Raw genomic sequence first — 17,782 nt, 5'->3', positions numbered from 1 at the left:
CTCTTCACCCCTTTTGACCCTGAAGATGTTCATGAATAGATCGTTCTGTACCGCCTTATTCAGTATCGCTCAAGCCGGTGACACATTTCTAACAAAGTGAGATAGGCAAAGCTGGGTGTGATCAACAATCGGATTTTATATGAGGACTGTGTGAGAGCAAAGGTCAGACTCTGGAGGAATGAAATTGAAATTAATTACATTTGATATAAGCCTTCATGGAGTCTTTTGTAAAAATTAAAAATAAACAATCCCAAATGTGATATTGAATATGGTGAACCTATTTGTCTAATGATTCTTATCTCTTTATGACAGTTGATCAAACAACCTATTTTGAAGAACAAAGCCCGTGAGAATACCCTGGGAAAATACCCAATTCAATTGTCAGATTGTATGCTGTTAGGTCAGGCAACTTCTCTTCACTGGCCAAATGCTCTGGTGTAGACAAAACAAAGCAGCACCACACCCATGGGCACAGCTTGGCGCCCTAGGGCAGTTATTGCTATGGGTGGTGGCCAAACTATACCTGGCAATCTGCACCAAGCATTCATTTTCCACTTCTCAGGAAACCCTAAAATGGAATTAGGTGTTGATGTTCAGACATGTTAAATGACTCATTAGAGCAGAGTTTAACTTTTGTGTTGAAGTAACAGCACTTCTATCCTTCAATCATACTATCTATGCACACTTACGGTTTGTAAGTTTCCAAAAGTCAGTGGTCGGCTATATGATTATTACCTTGTAATAAACCCAAATGCCAGTGTAAACAAAGAAACAATACCTATATATGGTAAGTACTAAAGGTCCATATTTCAAAATACATCTATTTCTCTTAAAGTTGAAGATCTTTGTGTGTAAGTGTTTGCATTTCCAGCAAAGACTATACCACAGATGGGAAACATCACATGGTTAATCTTTGAAAGGTATATCACATGGGTCACCTTATCTTGCCTGTCTATTTGTTTGGTTTGCCATTAGAATTGTATTGCTATCCTTAGGTGGTTAGTATCTGCTACATGTGCAACATTGCCCTCTGGTGGTAAAAAAGGTCAATTAGAACCACAACGAAATGGAGATATCTTTATACCGCAAGACTCCAAAGTGAATGGTGCACTGTGACTGGAATCGAACCCACAACCATTGGTGTTTCAAGCGCCATGCTCTACCGATTAAGTTACTAACTAAGCTTAGCAGATGATATGAACAGAATGTCTGAAAGACTGTAGGCTCTTCCAAAGCTGCAGCGTCATTGAGTGTTGATTCCCGTGTGGCTCAGCTGGCAGAGCACGGCACTTGCAACACCAGGGTTGTGGCCTCAATTCCCAAGGGGGATCAGTCTGAAAAAGTATGCACTCACTACTGTAAGTCATTTTGGATAAGAGCATCTGCTAAAATGACAAAATAATAAAGTGGATGTCATTAATTTGCAGATCCTAAGAAGTAATCACACTATAACAAACACAGTTAGCATACATCCAAATATTAGTATAGACTATTTATTATTTCCTTTACAATCATGTCCTTCAAATTGTCAATAACAATCCATATAATCAAGTGGATTGAATACTGTCTGAAATGTTACCATGGATTGTTAGTAACTACACAATATTAGCTGGAGTTCCATTTTAACCAAGATGATTCAAAGGAGTGACAAGATACATTTAACTAGCCCACATTTGTGATGATAATTGAATGTATCTATGTGTAATATAAAAAAAACAAATGATTCAGTCTTTTCCCATCATTAATTGCACTAAACTGAACCCCTGAAAGAAGCAGGACAGGGTTACAGTTCTGTGCTTTTAAATTGACAATCTCTGCATATGCAGCAATGGTTGCACTGGCCTTCGTTTTACAGTACATTCAATTACAAGGTAGGTACATTAAAAGCTTTCTTGCTAATCAAGTGCAGGTACCCAAACAACTTGATCTTCTCAACTCTAAGTGACTCTTTACAAGTGTGCCTTGATTGGTTACCAAAATTATTTGTTAACGTCATAAATAAAAATCATTCGAGCAAATGACTATGATTAAAATCAACAGTTTCTAAAAACACTACACAAGACATGCGAATGCGTTCAAATCTCTCTCTTTGGGACAGTGCAGCTACCGCTCAAGAGATCTGATCATCTCCTCCCAACACGTCTACGAAATAAAAGCCTAATGTACAGCTCAAGAGGGAGAACTGTGCTTCGTCGCCCCACAGTCCATTTGAAACTGGCCATGTCACAGGAGCTCTTGTCCTACAGGGCACTCGGATGCTGAATTCCAAATGGACCCTGAAAAACTCTACTCCTTAGACACTCCTGCTGATCGGAGAGGATTTGGATAGGTGGAAGCAATATGGTAATAGTTCCACCCATCCAATCAGTAGACAAAGCAAGCTACGACAGCAATGCATCCACCTATCCAAGCCTTTCAGATCTCCAGGAGTGCCTAGGGTGTAAGGGCTAGGGGGATCAATTTGGAACTTAGTGTAACATTCACAATAACTGAACAAAACATGGCTCCAACTAAAAGCAGACGTCATACATCGTCCCCGAGTTGTGCTAAAGAGGCTCTAAGCTGCTATACACTGTAAAAGGAAGTCATGAAACAGAGGAAAGAATTGGTCCCACCAAGACCCTGAGTGGTGGAATGCAAGCCAGACCTGAGGAACCTCCTAGTGCCAATGCAATCCTCAAGTCTGGACTATAGGAAAGATGTACGTTAAGAATGTGTTTATCACCTGATTGTCTCATGGCCAATTGTCACGAGAAGCTGTCATTGTTCGAGAATAAAGATGAGTAAGTAAACAATCCAAAGATTGCCGAGTGGAATTTACAGATGGACAAAGTTAAAACTAAACAAAACATAGCAGCTAAGCACATGAGCAAAACCACTTCAAGAAATGTCCTTTTCTTCTGGTTCAAGTCATTAAGTCAAACCTTATGCTGCATGCTTCTACTGCAGTGAATCCTCAATAGCATAAAGTACATTCAGTCGATGCAGACAGTCCCTGGACCTTTTTAAAGCTAGTATCCTTAAAGGTGAAACTGCCACGTCCGTTTGCAATATTACAACAGCATATAAGTAACTGCAAACACTTTTCCCCCATCGGACATCATTCACCACGCGATAGAACAGCTGCATATGTACTGTCATTTATTTGATCTTAATCCTCGACGCTCCCCACCGCTGCTTCATCAACAAAAATAGCCATGGGGCATTATTTCCCCTACAGCAGATTCCATCTTTAAGATCAGTTCCTCACAGTTCATTTTATACCCCCACCCTCCTCCTGCCTCTATTCCTCTGGCTCCAGAGGGCAGGGGTCCTGTCCGTCCAGTGGCCTACAGAGGCGGTTCAGAGGCTGGGCAAGGGGGAATCCCCTCAGCCTTTCCTGGAGGCTCCCCACAGCCAGCCTCATCTGGTCCTCTGCCCCCTGTAGAGCCTTCAACTCCATGGTGTAGAAGATGTAGAGCAGGAAGGTGGTGATCAGGATGGCAAAGCACAGCACCCCCAATAGGTAAAAGGAGGCCCGGGGGAAGGGCTGGTCAGCTCTCAGGGCCAGCCAGGGAACAGCAGCAATGGCCAGCTCCAACAGCAGCAGGGCCATGCCCATCACCCCGGTACGAGCTGCCGTGTAGCGCATCCTCTCGGCACAGTACAGGCCCACCTTCACCTCAGTACGGGCTTCCGTCACAATGTCCACCAGCTCAGCCAGCTTACCTGAGGGAAGAAGGGAAATAGCAAGTCAAATCCTAGGCCATCACATTTGGAAGATTACTGACAAAATGCATACATCAGCTTTAAGAGTCATAATAACAATATTAAAAACCTGTAAGAGTGTTAGATGAATTTAGTTCACGTGTTCATTAATCAATTCAATTAAAATGTCCCTCATCCTGCCGACAAAGCCAATATGTTGAAGGATTTTTATCAATAATGACTAAATAATGTATACATTTGGTGTAGAGTTATAACGTACAGATTTATATGCTGTCTGATGAAGAATGTTTGTACATAGGCCAAGAGGAAGGGTTAACAGACAACTTGTGACCACAGTGAAACTAACAACAGGAAGGATGTCTGGTCCCCAACCAGGGAGGGGAGAAACCCTTGGGCTTGCAGTAGATTGTGTAACATGTGGTAGCACATGTTAAGCAATATGCATGTGTTGGAATGGAATTGAAAAGCAGCTTTGTCATTGTCTTAGAGGAGGAGGGACATTTATGATGAAATGAGAGGTATATAAACCAATGTACATGAAATGATGGGTAGAGCTCTTGAGAATAAACGCTATTGATTAATTTTGATGGCTGGTCTCTGTCCATTTTTAGGCAAATAAGAATCTTACAAATTCTTAGAACCGGACAGAGTGTTTTAATTGAATTGATTAATGAACACATATGAACTAAATTCATCTAACATTTGGTCCTTCGAAGCCGGATCTAAATATCTGTCCCTGTCATCTGAAGATAACAAGCCGAGAACCGTGCATGGGCGGGCCGTGGTCCCGTAAAATAAAGTCCTGTCCCCTGACATTGGGGCTCTATAACAGGCCGGTATACACCCCAGGTTGACAGGAACGGTGACTCGATCCAACCAACATTATTTTATGCAAATAAGAAGCTTACAAATTCTTAGAAACAGACAAAGTGTTTTGCTTTGTTATAATTGAATTGGTTATTGAACATATAGGAAAGTAATTCCTCTAACAAAGAGTTACACTTCAAATCATTGTGAACCACATCTAGGCTTAGAATGAGTACCTGCAGCACAGTCCTGCTCACCTCTGGTCTCGTCTCCTCCTGCCTGTTGGGTCAGAGTCTGCAGCTGCAGCTCTGCACTAAGGGCCTCGTGGTCAGAGTAAGGGAAGGGATGGTCAGGGACAGAACCCTTGGTGGTTGACAGAGACTCACACTGGATGGACACTCTTCCTGACCCCTAGGAATGACAACACATTTTAGTGTACAAGATGCATCAATACAATGATCAATGTCTCTTCAATGTCTATTTTATAATAAGTAGGCACATTTAACATCCAGTACATATTGGCAGACTGTTAGAAACTACAACAAAAGCCAGATAACCAACAATCCTTCCCACTGTCACCTTGTAGAGGATGTAATCTATTCTGATGCCCTTCTTGAAGGGGCAGAGCTCTTTGGGATTGATGAAAGGGTTATCTGCTATAAGAGTGATGCCGTCCTCACAGCCCTAAGGAGAAAAGATGATTAAAAGCTTTTCAGTTAATTTTAACAAAGCATTAGAGGCATGTCCGCAACTAATAAAACAATCAATCTCTCCTCTGCAAGATATTTCAGTTCAATTTCAAATTAAAAAAAGAATGACATTGGACTGATCATCATACATCAAACTTGGCAGTCTCTGTGTAACTGTCCCGGAGGCCAGTGTATGTCCGTAGCAACCGGTTGCCAAGGTCCTGGGGATGCAGGTTCAGATCTCCGGCCAAAATCACCAGATCTGCTCCACTGGAGGTATGACTAACAGAATAGATCAGAATAACACCCATTAAAATGGCACCGAAATTAAGATGGCAAGAGGCAGTGTGCATTGAGTGTTAGCCTCCTTACCGAATAAACTGCTGCAGCTCCCAGGCCTGTACCACTCTATGAGGTAAGTAGGAGTCTTTCTCCCTGCAGTACTCTGCATGCAGCTGGACAACACACACAGGAAGAGGACACCACATTAGCGATAGATACATCTCATATGCATATGTCTGCTTCAGGTGGAAGTTACCCTAGGCACAGATCCAGGATCAGCAAACTCCCCAAAATACTAACCTTGAAAGGGCACTCCGCAGATCAAACAACTAAGCGGACTCCCCACCACTGCTGAGGGATGGGTTTGGAGAAATGTAAGCACTCTCAAATTCATTGACAGTGCTAACCAAGTGTATGTGACCAATCAATTTGATTTGAAAAAGCGTATATATTTGGGGTTCTGATGGGGTACTACAGTTCAACTAAGCTCATGAGTCATGTAAAGTATATTTGGAAAGTATTCAGACCCCTTGACATTTTGTTACGTTACAGCCTTATTCTAAAGTTGATTATATTGTTTACCCCCCCCCCCCATCAAGCTACACACAACACCCCATAATAAAGCAAAAACGTTATTTTTTTAAATGTTTGCTAGTTTATCACATTTACATAAGTATTCAGACCCTTTACTCAGTACTTTGTTGAAGAACCACTGGCAGCGATTACAGAATTGAGTCTTCTTGGGTATGACGCTAAGCGCTTGGCACAAGTGTATTTGGGGACTTTCTCCCATTTTTCTCTGCAGATCGACTCAAGCTCTGTCAGGTTGGATGGGGAGCGTTGCTGCACAGCTATTTTCAGGTCTCTCCAGAGATGTTTGATCGGGTTCTAGTCTGGGCTCTGACTGGGCCACTCAAGGACATTCAGAGACGTGTCCCGAAGCCACTCCTGCTTTGTCTTGGCTGTGCGCTTAGAGTCGTTGTCCTGTTGGAAGGTGACCTTCTCCCATGTCTGAGATCCTGAGCACTCTGGAGCAGGTTTTCATCAAGGATCTCTCTGCACTTTGCTCCATTCGTCTTTCCCTCGAACATGAGTAGTGTCCCTACAACATCCCCACAGCATGATGCTGCCACCACCATGCTTCCCTATAGGGATTGTGCCAGGTTCTCTCTAGACTTGACGCCAAATAGTTCAATCTTGGTTTCATTAGACCAGAGAATCTTGTTTCTCATGGTCCGAGTCCTTTAGGTGCCTTTTGGCAAACTCCAAGAGGGCTGTCATGTGCCTTTTACTGAGGAGTGGCTTCAGGACAAGGACAACCATCTCCAGAGGAACTCTGGAGCTCTGTTAGAGTGACCATCGGGTTCTTGGTCACCTCCTTGACCATGTCCTTTCTCCCCCGATTGCTCACTTTGGCTGGGCAGCCAGCTCTAGGAAAGGTCTTGGTGGTTCTTGGGGACCTTCAATGCTGTGTTCTTGGGGACCTTCAATGCTACAGACATTTTTTTGGTTCCTGTCACCAGATCTGTGCCTCGACACAATCGTGCCTCAGATCTCACGGTTAATTCCTTCAACCTCATGGCTTGGTTTTTGCTCTGACATGCACTGTCAACTGCAGGACTTTCTATATACAGCTGTGTTTCTTTCCAAAACATGCCCAATCAATTGAATTTACCACAGGTGGACTCCAAACATGTTGTAGATACATCAGGGATGATCAATGGTAACAGGATGCACCTCAGCTCAATTTCAAGTCTCATAGCTTAGGGTATGAATACTTATGTAAATAAGGTATTTCTGTTTTTTAATCCATTTTGTCATTATGGTGTATAGATTGACGAGGGAAAATGTATTTAATCCATTTTTAGAATAAGGCTGTAATGTAATAAAATGTGGAAAACGTCAAAGGGTCTGAATACTTTCCAAATGCACGGTCATTTTCTTTAAAAAAAAAAATGTATGTAGCAACTACAGATTTCCCTTTAAACCATTATGGAGAAATTAACTAAACTGCCCTTGGACCAGGGCACCGTCTTATTCCCAGGTGTGGATGAGAAGTCTGGATAGAAACACTTACATGTGTGACGTAGACGTGTGCTGCCAGTCTGCCTATGTTTAATATGACCATCCCCACAGCTTTGCCTCCAAACCAGTCTCCATGGTGGGCCTGGAACAGAGGACAGGATACATAGTGAGGACTGGAGAGAACGCCCGACTACCTACCAAAGACAAACTCATCATACTGTACACACAAATGTCTGAGGACTAGATGACTTACCATGTATGGGTAGCCGTTTAATGAATAGCGGTAGAGAAATGCGTCATGGATTCTATGTCTGGAGAACGTGGCCATTCCACTGCCTATGACTCCACTGTGGACACACAAACACAACATTAAGATACATGTGTAGGCTACCACATGTTACTAGAGTGTGTTTGGTCACACTTTACTTTAAGGGTAGGCTACATACAGAAGGACTTTATAACACATTCATACCTATGCACTGCTTATGAATGTGGTATGCATGAGTTTTGAAGTCCTACTGTTCAAGTAAAGTGTTTAGTCCCGTTTCTCTTAGGTCTAAACGCTGCATACTGTTAGACATGATAAGACTGCAAACTACACCAGTCCAGATAAAAGTATATATGCTGAAAAGTGTTTGCAACCTCTAACTAAAAATGTAAGAACCAACTCACTCAAATCTGCAGACTTAAATATCTCCTCCACTCTTTTAGTGAATTACTGAGAGGATTAGAAATGCAAGGCTTTTGAACTCATCGCAACCCTGTGCCTTGGTATGGGAGGTCAAGCAAGTATTAAGCTTAACTTGGAGAAATTCCACTGTGCAATAGCTAGCTAATCTTCCTGCTTTGAGGTCATTCTCTTAAAAAATAATTCTACCAAATGAACAGTAATGTTTATTGTGGTTGACATGAAAACGCAGTGTACAATACAGAGCACAGGGATCACTGTGTGTTTGCTGTGTTCCCATTAAATGAAGTCCTTAAAGAAATGTTTGATTGAGAAACTGAGTGAAAACGTGGGAGTCAGATTTAAAATATTTTCCACATATGTTCTGAGAGTTGATGAAGATTTTACTAGGAAAACTAACTACATGGAGGTCCTATAGGGCCAGCAACACTAACAGATTGAACCAGATTTCTAATTGTACCTTTTGAAGTAATGGGAGTGCGGATGGGTAGAGGAAAGTTTCCTTTTCAAGCAGAGGAAGTCTTTTTCACTCCAGACCTGAAAAATAAACCCAGGGGAACATTATGAATACTTTCTGAAGGCACTGTGTTCTCACCCTTTGACTTACTCCACATTATGTTGTGTTACAGCCTGAATAAAACCTTAATTAAATTGCTTTTTATTCTCACAATACCCCATAATGATAAAGTGAAAGTGTTTTTAGAAATGTTTATTAAAAATTAAAATCTCATTCACGTCCCTTAGTGAATACATGTTAGAATCACATTTGGCAGTGATTACAGCTGAGTCTTTCTGGGTAAGCATCTAAGAGCTTCCCACACCTGGAATTTACAATACTTGCCCATTATTCTTCAAGCTCTGTCAAGTTGGTTGTTGATCATTGCTAGACACCCATTTTTAAGTATTGTCATAGATTTTCAAGCAGAATTAAGTTACAACTGTAACTCAGCCACATTCACGGTCTATTTGGTAAGCAACTTTAGTGCAGATTTGGCATGTGTTTTAGGTTACTGTCTTGTTGAAAGGAGAAATTATCTCCCAGTGTCTGGTGGAAAGTAGACTGAACCATGTGTTCATCTAGTATTTTCCTATGCTTAGCTCTATTACGTTTCTTTTTTATCCTGAAAAACTCCCCAGTCCTTAATGATGACAAGCATACTCATAATATAATGCAGCCCCCACTATGCTTAAAAATATGGAGAGTGGTAGTCAGTAATGTGTTATATTTGCCCCAAACATAACACCATGTATTCAGGACAAATTACTTTGCCACATTTTTTGCAGTATTACTTTAGTGCCTTGTTGCAAACAGGATGCATATTTTGGAATATTTGGATTTATTCTGTACAGGCTTCCTTTTCACACTGTCAATTAGGTTGGTATTGTGGAGTAATTACAATGTTGCTGATCCATCCTCAGTTTTCTCCTATCACAGCCATTAAACTCTGTAACTGTTGGCCTCGTGGTGAAATCCCTGAGCGGTTTCCTTCCTCTCCAGCAACCGCATTAGGAAGGAAGCCTGTATGTTTGTAGGGACTGGGTGTATTGATACACCGTCCAAAGTGTTATTAATAACTTTACCATGCTCAAAGGGACATTCAGTGTCCGCTTTTTATTTGACACCGATCTACCAATAGGTGCCCTTCTTTGCGAGGCATTGGAAAACCTCCCTGGTCTTTGTGGTTGAAAATCACTTCTTGACTCCGGGACCTTACGGATAATTGCATGTGTGGGGTACAGAGATGTTAAACACTAGTATTGTTAAGCAAATGGTTACTCCTGAACTTATTTAGGCTTGCCATAACAAAGGGGTTGAATACTTAATGACTCAAGAAACATCCGCTTGTAACTTTTAATGAATTTGGAAAAACAATTCCACTGACATTATGGGGTATTGTGTAGGCCAGTGACAAACAAAATCTAAATGTACTCATTTTTAAATGCAAGCTGAAACACATCTAAATTTGGAAAACGTTAAGGGGAATGAACACTTTCTGAAGGCACTGTACTTGAAGATATTGACTAACAAGCGCTCAGTTAGCGAAGGCTTCACACCATGCTAATTAATTGCATCAAGACAAGTGTTGAAAAGCTTGTTCAATAGATAGGGATAACTTTGTGGCGTACATATACACAGTTTAACTCCGACGTTTACAAATATCTTAGCCAAATAAACTGAGTTTAAATGTTTCACAATTTCTGACATTTAAATCCTAGTAAAAATTCCCTGTCTTAGGTCAGTTAGGATGACCACTTTACTTTAAGTATGTGAAATGTCAGAATAATAGTAGAAATAAAAGCTGAAATAGAATGATTTTTCTTTCATCATATTCCCAATGGGTAAGCGGTTTACATGCTGTACTTGAAGAGTACAGCCTCTCAATTAGTATTTGGTAGCATTGCCTTTAAAATTGTTTAACTTGGGTCAGCCTTCCACAAGCTTCCCACAATAAGTTGGGTGAATTTTGGCCCATTCCTCCTGACAGAGCTGGTGTAACTGAGTCAGGTTTGTGGGCCTCCTTGCTCGCACACACGTTTTCAGTTCTGCCCACAAATTTTCTATAGGATTGAGGTCAGGACTTTGTGATGGCCACTACAATACTTTGACTTTGTTGTCCTTAAGCCATTTTGCCACAACTTTGGAAGTATGCTTGAGGTCATTGTCCATTTGGAAGACCCATTTGCGACCAAGCTTTAACTTCCTGACTGATGTCTTGAGATGTTGCTTCAATATATCCACTTAATTTTCCTTCCTCATGATGCCATGTATTTTGTGAAGTGCACAAGTCCCTCCTGCAGCAAAGCACGCCCACAACATGATGCTGAAACGCTGTTGGGATGGTGTTCTTCAGCTTGAAAGCGTCCCCCTTTTTCCTCCAAACATAACTATGGTCATTATGGCCAAACAGTTATTTCCTCAGACCAGAAGACATTTCTCAAAAAAAATATACAATCTGTGTACCTGTGGATGTATTTCAAGGCCTACCTTCAAATGCAGTGCCTCTTTGCTTGAAATCATGGGAAAATCAAAAGAAATCAGCCAAGACTTCAGAAAGAAAATTGTAGACCTCGTCCACAAGTCTGGTCCACCCCTGGGAGCAATTTCCAAATGCCTGAAGGTACCACATTCATCTGTACAAACAATAGTACGCAGGTATAAACACCATGGGACCACGCAGCCGCCATACCACTCAGGAAGGAGACACATTCTGTTTCCTAGAGATGAATGTACGAAAAGGTGCGAAAAGCGAAAATCAATCCCAGAACAACAGCAAAGGTCCTTGTGAAGATGCTGGAGGAAACAGGTACAAAAGTATCTATATCCACAGTAAAACAAGTCCTATATCGACATAACCTGAAAGGCCGCTCAGCAAGGAAGAAGCCACTGCCCCAAAACCGCCATAAAAAAGCCAGACTACGGTTTGCAACTGCACATGGGGACAAAGATCGTACTTTTTGGAGAAAGGTCCTCTGGTCTGATGAAACAAAAATAGAACTCTTTGTCCATAATGACCATCATTATGTTTGGAGGAAAAAGGGGGACGCTTGCAAGCCAAAGAACGCCATCCCAACCGTGAAGCACGAGGGTGGCAGCATCATGTTGTGGGGGTGCTTTGCTGCAGGAGGGACTGGTGCACTTCACAAAATAGATGGCATCATGAGAAGGAAATGTATGTGCATATATTGAAGGAAAATCTCAAGACATCAGTCAGGAAGTTAAAACTTGGTCGCAAATGGGTCTTCCAAATGGACAATGACCCCAAGCATACTTCCAAAGTGGTGGCAAAATGGATTAAGGACAACAAAGTCAAGGTATTGGAGTTGCCATCACAAAGCCCTAACCTGAATCCTATAGAAAATTTGTGGGCAGAACTGAAAAAGCGTGTGCGAGAGAGGAGGCCTACAAACCTCACTCAGTTTCACCAGCTCTGTTAGGAGGAATGGCCCAAATTCACCCAACTTGTTGTGGGAAGCTTGTGGAAGGCTACCCAAAACGTTTGACCCAAGATAAACAATTTAAAGGCAATGCTACCAAATACTAAACGAGTGTATGTAAACTTCTGACCCACTTGGAATGTGATGAAAGAAAAGCTGAAATGAATTATTCTGATGTTTCACATTCTTTAAATAAAGTGGTGATCCTACCTGACCTAAGACAGGGATTTTAAACTACGATTAAATGTCAGAAATTTTGAAAAATGGAATTTAAATATATTTGGCTAAGGTGTATGTAAACTTCGCCACTGGCGCCCTGTGCTCTTCACAGATGAAAGCAGGTTCACACTGAGCACATGTGACAGACGTGACAGAGTCTGGAGATGCCGTGGAGAATGTTCTGCTGCCTGCAACATCCTCCAGCATGACCGGTTTGGTGGTGGGTCAGTCATGGTGTGGGGTGGCATTTCTTTGGGGGGCCGCACAGCCCTCCATGTGCTTGCCAGAGGTAGCCTGACTGCCATTAGGTACCGAGATGAGATGCTCAGACCCCTTGTGAGACCATATGCTGGTGCGGTTGGCCCTGGGTTCCTCCTAATGCAAGACAATGCTAGACCTCATGTGGCTGGAGTGTGTCAGCAGTTCCTGCAAGAGGAAGGCATTGATGCTATGGACTGGCCCGCCCGTTCCCCAGACCTGAATCCAATTGAGCACATCTGGGACATCATGTCTCGCTCTATCCACCAACGCCACGTTGCACCACAGACTGTCCAGGAGTTGGCGGATGCTTTAGTCCAGGTCTGGGAGGAGATCCCTCAGGAGACCATCCGCCACCTCATCAGGAGCATGCCAAGGCGTTGTAGGGAGGTCATACAGGCACGTGGAGGCCACACATACTACTGAGCCTTATTTTGACTTGTTTTAAGAACATTACATCAAAGTTGGATCTGCCTGTAGTGTGGTTTTCCACTTTAATGTTGAGTGGGACTCCAAATCCAGACCTCCATGGGTTGATAAATTTGATTTCCATTGATAATTTTTGTATGATTTTGTTGTCAGCATATTCAGCTATGTAAAGAAAAAAAATATTTAATAAGAATATTTCATTAATTCAGATCTAGGATGTGTTATTTTAGTGTTCCCTTTATTTTTTGAGCAGTATATATATATATATATATATATAGTAGGAATGTAAGGGTGGAAAAATTCCATAGCTTTGGCAAAATGCCCAGACAGCTGAGACAGCTGTGAGAGTGGTGGAATGGAGTGTAACACAGTGGACCTCCTTCACCAAAATATGAGCAGAACAGACCAGTGTGCACTAACCTCTTGCAGCAGGACAATATCGTGCTCCTCTCTGCTCAAAAGCTCTCCGATCATGGCGTAGCGCTCCCGACAGTGCTTGCTGAGGTAACGGATACCCCTGAGAACAGGAAGGACAGACAGACAACATTATAGCCCTAGTATGTGTGCGGTGCAAAAAAATACATGCTTAGTCTGCATACACTAAAAACAGCACTCACCAGCAGTTGAGGGAGAAGACTCGGAGCCTGATGGTGTTGCTGTCAGCCATGGTTATAGGAATAAATTAACAGTGATGGCAGACTTCAACGGTGGTCAATGCCTGCCTGTGTGGTTAGGCTAGTCCCTGTGTGGCAGCTGAGGTTAGTCCCTGCTGTGTGGATGAAGCCACATCCCTGGTTAGAATCAGCAGTGAGGTCTATGACTGGAACTCCAACAAGACAAAACATTGACAGAGCTGAATGCTCTCTAAGTGTCTATAGCCAGCCTAAGCAACTTTTATTGTATGCTCACAATCCTATGTGAGAGAGGAGAACATTACTTGGAAGTTCAATAAAACAGCTATGTAAGTATACCTGGAAGCACTCAATCATTAACCCACACAGTCCAACAACGCAGCGGGCCACCACACTCACTGTCTGTCTCCTCTCTTGCAGGGGGGCATAGCAGACTGACCTAGCCTAAGCCAACACACTGCTGACATAGGAGACACACTGACACAGGACAGAAGAATGACATCCGGTGAAAAGACCAGGAGGGTTATGTTAGAATGAGAGGCCTTCAACTGAATACAAAGGGTGGGCCTAAGCTTAACCCAGTGTCAATACTCATTACCATAAAAGAGGTATTTTCTTTGTTTAATAGGTAGGCCATACAAACATCAGGTGAATCCAAAACTGGTTGTGTATACCAATAATTGATGTATGTTTTAATATGTGATGATTGGCCTAAGTGAATTGAAACTATTGTTAATAAAAATGTAAAAAAATGTGTTACCAAACACAAAGTACCTGATTTGTCAATTTGCGCATGCAATAATGTAACTAGCTAACGTTAGCTATGTATTCAAAACAGATAACCTTGCAGGCAACATACGTTGATGATCCTAAAGTTAGACACAGCCAACTGCCTTCTCTAGGCGCCAGATAGCAATATATATTGCTGAAAAGAGAAGACGTTTTACAATATGAGTTAAATTCTTAGTTAGGCGCCAGAGAGCTCGAGACCAGATTGCTACCATTAGCAGGCTAATTGACCACCACTACAGCTCGTTTGCAATGACAACCAGAGATCTATCGAAGTTACCTAGCCATGTTGATGGTCTACTAACACAACATTAGCTAGGCTTTAGCTAGCTAGCTAAACGCCTGTTTTGCTTTATGTTGTGCTTTATGTAGCTAGCAGGCTTTGACTTTCATGACACAGAAACAGACCCTTACTGTTAACTGTTTATAGACTCTAGCTAGCTAACATTAGTTACATAAATGGAGCAGATGGGTGACAACTTGGTGCGAGTTAACTTTAACAATGATCCAACGTTATCAAGCTAGCAATTTATTTTAGCTAGATAGCCAATGGTTTCAATGAATTTACCAACCTTATACAAGCAGGCTTACTAGCAAGTTCCGTGTGGCTGCAATTGGTCACATGTCGCGTGCTGACAAGTCAAGAAAACAGGGTGATACTTTTGCAACCCTGTTCGTCATAATACCTTACTTTGGGTTTGGTATTATTTACTGACAAATAGATTGTTTCCAGCCAAGGCAGTTTTCCCATCGCTGCTGTGCTAGACCAAAGATCATGAATATTCTGACAAGATATACTTGTCTCTCCGCCCTAACAATGGGAGTCGTCCACAACGCGGCACTGTAGGCTGTCTAGGCGACCGCATATCCTTTCTTTGGATTGGTGGATACATCTCAATTTTGTAATTTTGGGTGGAATATTCGATGAGGGCTGTTGACGTCAACCACCAGTATTCAATGGAGAGAGAGAGAGATTACTTGCTTTGGCAATGTTAACACATGTTACCCATGCCAATAAAGCCCCTTGAATTGAATTGAGATGCTACGCGACTAGCCTCGTGTCATTAATATGCATAGCCATCTCGAAAGAACTCCGGTATAAAGTGTTTTTGTCTCAAAACTGTCGTGATGTCACGTGTCCTGCTTATATCAGTACACTCGTAACATCGTAGGCATTACGAAACCTGCCCCAGTATTTGTGCGTTAGAGATGTCGAGAATGTGTGTCTTCTCAAAATAAATACAAATTTACAAAAAAATGACTTTTCGGCACCGCCAATACAAGCCTAAATCCCTCATTACTGCCACGCACAGGTCGGAAGTCTACAACAGCTCAATACATTGATGCCGAAGACGAATTTGTTTGTTTGCCTGTACGTTTTTATTCAGATTTTTTTGGGAAGTACATACTGGCTGTACCGTGAGTAAATGAAGATAGTTGCTCAGCGAAACTTCATATTTGGTGAGTAACAAAAGTATATTGACATTATAATGCTTGCAGAACTGTCTAATAGAGCCCCACAGTGGCGGTGCAAGAATACCCATAAAACCCTGCGGTCAAACGGGAAATGGTTTCATTCTTTTTCCCACCATAAGTGTTTCCCATAGGGGATTTAAGAAACACTTAAAATAAGTGACTTGCCTAGGGAAATAAAGGTTACATATTCGGCTCTATTTACTTTCACATTTGAAACTGCTACTTAGTATTAAAGTAGACATCATGCAAGACTAAAAATCCCACAAAGCTCCTGCATGTTGTCTCCAGCTAAAACCTTCACTAAACAGGTATTGTGTCGATTTAAAACTTGCAGTTCACACAATTGCCAATTTAATCATTACTACATTTAGCTAACATTAGATAGTTAATCCAGAGATTCTTACCTTTGCCTCATTTGGTAGTCTCGTCCAGATCACTATGGTATTTGTAGTTCTTTGATAGCCACATCAGCAGTTAATTTTCATTTTTTTTGTGGGTAAACAAAGCAAATATATTGCTTAAAATCACCTTGTCCTAGAGATATTTACATGGTTATCAAAACGTCACACGAGGGTAAGCCTACACCAAACACAGCTCTTATTTGAAGTGTTTCTGACATCCCCTATGGGAAAAACGAATGGTGGAAAAACGATTAGAACCATTTTCCTGTTTGATTGCTCAGTTTTATCGGTATTTTGACTCGTACTGTGGTATTCTTTGGGAGTTTAAATCATTGCTTCCTGTCCATGTTACCACAGCCACGAAATAAACATTAATGGAACAAAAATATGCTTAATTTAAGGTTGGGCATAAGATAAGCAGCGCTGTTAAGGTTGGGTATAAAATTTGATTTTAAGAAGAGAAATGGTTGAAATAGGCTAGGTTTATGACTTGGTGGCTGTGGTAGCTACTGATGACTCTGTCATCTTTCTAGAGCTCTGACTTTACAACCTGAAGATCACTGACATCATGATTTTACTTATTTTTTTCAAGAGCTCCAAAAAGTTCTGGGACACTGTAAAGTCCATGGAGAATAAGAGCACCTCCTCCCAGCTGCCCACTGCACAGAGGCTTGGAAACATGGTCACCACCGATAAATCTGCGATAATTGAGAATTTCAATAAGCATTTTTCTTTGTCAAGCCATACTTTCCACCTGGCTACTCCGACACTGGTCAACAGCCCTGTGCCTCCCCACAGGAACTTGCCCAATGCCTCCCTCATTTCCCCTTCACCCAAATCCAGATAGCTGATGTTCTGAAAGAAGTGCAAAATCTGGACCCCTACAAATCAGCTGGGCTAGACAATCTGGACCTTCTTTCTAGAATTATCCACCGAAATTGTTGCAACCCCTATTACTAGCCTGTTCAACCTCTCTTTTGTATCGTCTGAGAACCCCAAAGATTGGAAAGCAGCCACGGTCACCCCCCTCTTCAAAGGGGGAGACACTCTAGACCCAAACTGCTGCAGACCTATTTCTATCCTACCTTGCCTCTATAAGGTCTTCAAAAGCCAAGTTAACAAACAGATCACCGACCACTTGGAATCCCAACGTACCTTCTCCGCTATGAAATCTGGTTTCCGAGCTGGTCATGGGTGCACCTAAGCCACTCTCAAGGTCCTAAACGATATCATAACCTCCACCGATAAAAGACAATACTGTGCAGCCGCCTTCATTGACCTGGCCAAGGCTTTCGACTCTGTCAATTACTTTATTCTTATTTGCAGACTCAACAGCCTTGGTTTCTCAAATGACTGCCTTGGTTTCTCAAATGACTGCCTCACCTGGTTCAGAAACTACTTCTCTGATAGAGTTCAGTGTGTCAAATCGGAGGGCCTGTTGTC

At 42.0% G+C, this 17,782-nt stretch overlaps 1 protein-coding gene across 4 annotated transcripts; it reads right to left on the bottom strand.

Moving 5' to 3' along the window:
• Nucleotides 1–1,461: 1,461 nt before the first annotated feature.
• Nucleotides 1,462–15,311, bottom strand: smpd2b (sphingomyelin phosphodiesterase 2b). 4 transcript variants are annotated; one of them, XM_064969129.1, is made up of 12 exons: nt 15,035–15,311; nt 14,013–14,150; nt 13,659–13,810; nt 13,462–13,558; nt 8,660–8,736; nt 7,765–7,858; nt 7,564–7,653; nt 5,577–5,659; nt 5,354–5,486; nt 5,095–5,199; nt 4,752–4,926; nt 1,462–3,708 (listed from the first exon to the last, which is right to left on the bottom strand). In XM_064969129.1, exons 3-12 carry the CDS (start codon nt 13,706–13,708, stop codon nt 3,284–3,286), a joined length of 1,329 nt encoding a protein of 442 aa, XP_064825201.1. In that variant the 5' UTR covers nt 13,709–13,810; nt 14,013–14,150; nt 15,035–15,311; the 3' UTR covers nt 1,462–3,283. The 4 variants fall into 4 exon arrangements, with proteins under 4 accessions (XP_064825201.1, XP_064825202.1, XP_064825203.1 ...); XM_064969130.1 differs by lacking the exon at nt 15,035–15,311 and adding an exon at nt 14,533–15,028; XM_064969131.1 differs by lacking the exon at nt 14,013–14,150.
• Between the last annotated feature and the right edge of the window lie 2,471 nt (nt 15,312–17,782).

Source organism: Oncorhynchus masou, chromosome 6 (genome assembly GCF_036934945.1).
Source record: "Oncorhynchus masou masou isolate Uvic2021 chromosome 6, UVic_Omas_1.1, whole genome shotgun sequence".
Taxonomy (NCBI): domain Eukaryota; kingdom Metazoa; phylum Chordata; class Actinopteri; order Salmoniformes; family Salmonidae; genus Oncorhynchus; species Oncorhynchus masou.
The sequence above is the reverse complement of the archived record's forward strand: the minus strand, read 5'-3'. Positions and strand labels throughout refer to the sequence as shown.

Coding starts and splice junctions, on each gene's coding strand:
- smpd2b (XM_064969129.1), bottom strand. CDS start 13,708: ATGGCTGACAGCAACACCATCAGGCTCCGAGTCTTCTCCCTCAACTGC. Junction 8,737..13,461: donor ATATTGTCCTGCTGCAAGAG/GTTAGTGCACAC, acceptor TTTATTTTTCAG/GTCTGGAGTGAAAAAGACTT. Junction 5,660..7,563: donor CACACGTCTACGTCACACAT/GTAAGTGTTTCT, acceptor TGTGTTGTCCAG/CTGCATGCAGAGTACTGCAG.